The sequence below is a fragment of the Enhydra lutris genome, unplaced genomic scaffold (assembly GCF_002288905.1).
Source record: "Enhydra lutris kenyoni isolate GAN:26980312 unplaced genomic scaffold, ASM228890v2 scaffoldscaffold23, whole genome shotgun sequence".
NCBI lineage: Eukaryota > Metazoa > Chordata > Mammalia > Carnivora > Mustelidae > Enhydra > Enhydra lutris.
In genome coordinates this window covers 3,827,888-3,830,606 of record NW_019154107.1, presented here as the reverse complement: position 1 = coordinate 3,830,606, position 2,719 = coordinate 3,827,888, and the positions used below count along the sequence as shown (strand labels likewise).

The following is a 2,719-nucleotide window of genomic DNA, read 5'->3' as shown; positions in this document are numbered from 1 at the left end:
GTTCGGCCCGCGGCGCGCGCCCCGCCCGGTCCCCGCTGGCCCCAGCCCGGCGGGCGGCGCGGGCGGCCGGGCAGGTGGCCGCCGCGCGCCCTCACCTTTGGCGCCGAGCTTGAAGTCGAGCGTGCTGTGCCGTGCTGCTGCCATAGTGAGGCGAGGCCCTGTGCCATGCCTGGGGGAGGCGGCCGCGGGAGACTGGGGGGCCGCACGGCGTGTCGGGCTGCGGCCGGCGGGGAGTGAGCCGCGCCAGGGAGGCCGAGGGTAGGAGGTGGGAGGGACCGCCGGGAGCGATCCGGGGCGCGGGGGCGGGGTCGGGCCCGCCTCCGGGAGGGAGGAAGCGAGGAAGCCCGCAGCCCCGAACTTAGAGCGCAGGGTGTGGGGCCTCGCTAATGTAATGGTGGAAACGTGGGCGCCGTGCTCCCCGGCGTGCGTCACCAATGGCCGCTCCCGCGCAGACGATCGGGCGGGCGCTCCCGCCATCCTTTAGGTCACCTTAGGTTTGAACAGTGCAGCACGACTTCCGGGGGGCCCACCCCTTACACATCCCCAGACCATCCCCCAAGCCGGGGCCCCTCTTATTTCCTGGCTAAGTCAAGAAATCAAATGCTAGGATCCACCCCGTAGGCTAAAAGTACTGCCGCCTTTTCCTTAACTCTTGAAATGCTACAGTTAAACCCATTAGAATTATTTCCATTATTATTAGCAAGGGTCGGCTTGTATTTGGGGACCAAATGAAAACCTCTTGGTCTTACTTACCTACGTTTGCAGGAAAAATGGGAATGGTGGAGAAGCAAGTCAGAGGATAAGGCTGTTAATGCTGATTTGGGAAATTACAGATTCCAGAGTTGCTGGATGTCCCCTGTTCGAGGTGGTGGCTGGTATTTAACACGATGTGGCAAAGGAGAGAACATCCGCGCGCTCTAAAGCCCTCCTTTATTCCACTGACAGTGGCACTAAGCAAATGGTTCCATCATGCCAGGAGTCTTCCGTGCGTCTCTCAGCGTCCGGAAGCTCCACAGGAATCACTGTAATGGCCAAACTTTAACTGCGTGAACTTCTGTACCCTCGTGAAAGAATAAAGAACCTAGGTATTGAACTCGCCTCTCCCAAGACCAGTCCCTAGTGGCTGTTTTTCGGAGTCTTTCACCTTTCTACAAGAACTGAACAATACAGCCCATCCTGTAAAGAACTGGATCGCCCTTTTCGCACCCGCTCTGTGTATGTTCCTTCTTGGGATCCCAGGGTCTCAATTTCTCCAGCTATTCTGTTATCTCAGGCGTGCGTCTAGCTACCTTAGATTGCAGCTCCAGCTTTCATCCTTGGACATTCTCCAGTACTCGCCACTCCTCTGAAGTCCTGTCAGGGGGACACAGTTGTCCCTAGTCATGCTGCATGGACAGCAAGACTCCACAGGTCTCAAGTGTACCTCTTGTCACTGTCACGCAGTCGCAGGGCAGGCCTCTAGGGCATGTAACCTGCGCATTGGCACAGTGCCTCGAGCTCAGACAGGCCCTGAACTTGGTTTCTCCGCTCCTTCTTGAAATTCTTAACAATTTTGAACAAGGGACCCCCGGCTTTCCTTTTGCACTGAGCCTGCAAAATATGTAGCCTGGCCGGCTTAGCAGCTTGTGTCCTGAAGTGCGAGCAGCAGTGGCCAGTGAAGGTGTCTCCCCTTACTTCTGCAAGGTGGAAAATAGACGGAGATGAACTTCCTTAAGATGCTTTCTCATTAGCTAATCAGATTGCCATAAAAAAAAAAAAAGTGGGGTTTAACACAAGTGGCTCATGAAATAAGCACAACATCAGGGATAAATAGGCCTGGAAATGGAGCCCACACTGTTGAGGTGCTTTTGGGAGTTATTTTAAAGATGTTTGCAGTGTTGGGCATTTCTTACCAATGACAGAATCCTGGCAGAATTGCTACAGGTATGCCATGGGCAGAACCAAGGTCTTCAGCCCTCTTTAAGCATCTCCAACTGGGCTGTGAGTACCTGTTTGGACTCTGGAATGTGTTCTCATTGTCTGGGTTTTATAATCCAGGCCCCTGGCTTCAAGGCCTGGTACAGGATGAATAATCATTTTGTTTGTGGGAATTGCTTGTGTTACAGTTGACCAGTGTGTCCTGTGTAGCTTTTGTCACACCAGATAATTGAGCAGCCTATCCTGCAGCAGAGAAGCAGGAGAAATTTACCCAACTACAGCCTGCGCTCTCGAAACAGCCTCCTAATCAACAGAGTCTTGGCAATGGTGAAAATGTGGATATTCATGGATTCACATCCTCTGGCCTGACCTTGTCTGCTCTTGGCCAAAACTGAGGCCTGAGACAGAAAAGCAGCCCCTGCCATCTGGGAACTGGCCAGGCAGTCTTCCATTGAACATAAATAATTCCCCAGGACACCGACATCAGACAAGGCCACTCTGTGGCCAGGATGGGACAAGACAAAAACAAGACCACTCTGTAATCCTGTGTGAACACGGAGAACAAGTGAACCTTGTCCAAATCACAAATGTCCCCACACATGCCGGCATCCTGACTAACAGGAGGGACTGCTGCTTCCTCACCAGTCACAGCCTTTGTCGGGTCCTCCCTGCTTCTGGAGAAGATTGAGGGGGACCCCTGACCCTGGAATTACCTCGCTCCCGGCCAGCATACAAACTAGAGCAACACCCAGCTTCCTTGAACGCTCCCCTAAAGCCCCTGCCACGGGCCCAGTCCTCCACG

At 54.2% G+C, this 2,719-nt stretch overlaps 1 protein-coding gene across 1 annotated transcript in view; it reads right to left on the bottom strand.

Moving 5' to 3' along the window:
• LOC111150447 (spermine synthase) overlaps positions 1 to 264 on the bottom strand; it is a 50,718-nt gene extending 50,454 nt beyond the window's left edge. The window contains exon 1 of the mRNA XM_022507914.1: positions 96 to 264. Within this exon, the coding sequence (XP_022363622.1) occupies positions 96 to 144 (49 nt within the window). The 5' untranslated portion in view covers positions 145 to 264. The remainder of the gene's footprint in view (positions 1 to 95) is intronic.
• Positions 265 to 2,719: the final 2,455 nt, after the last annotated feature.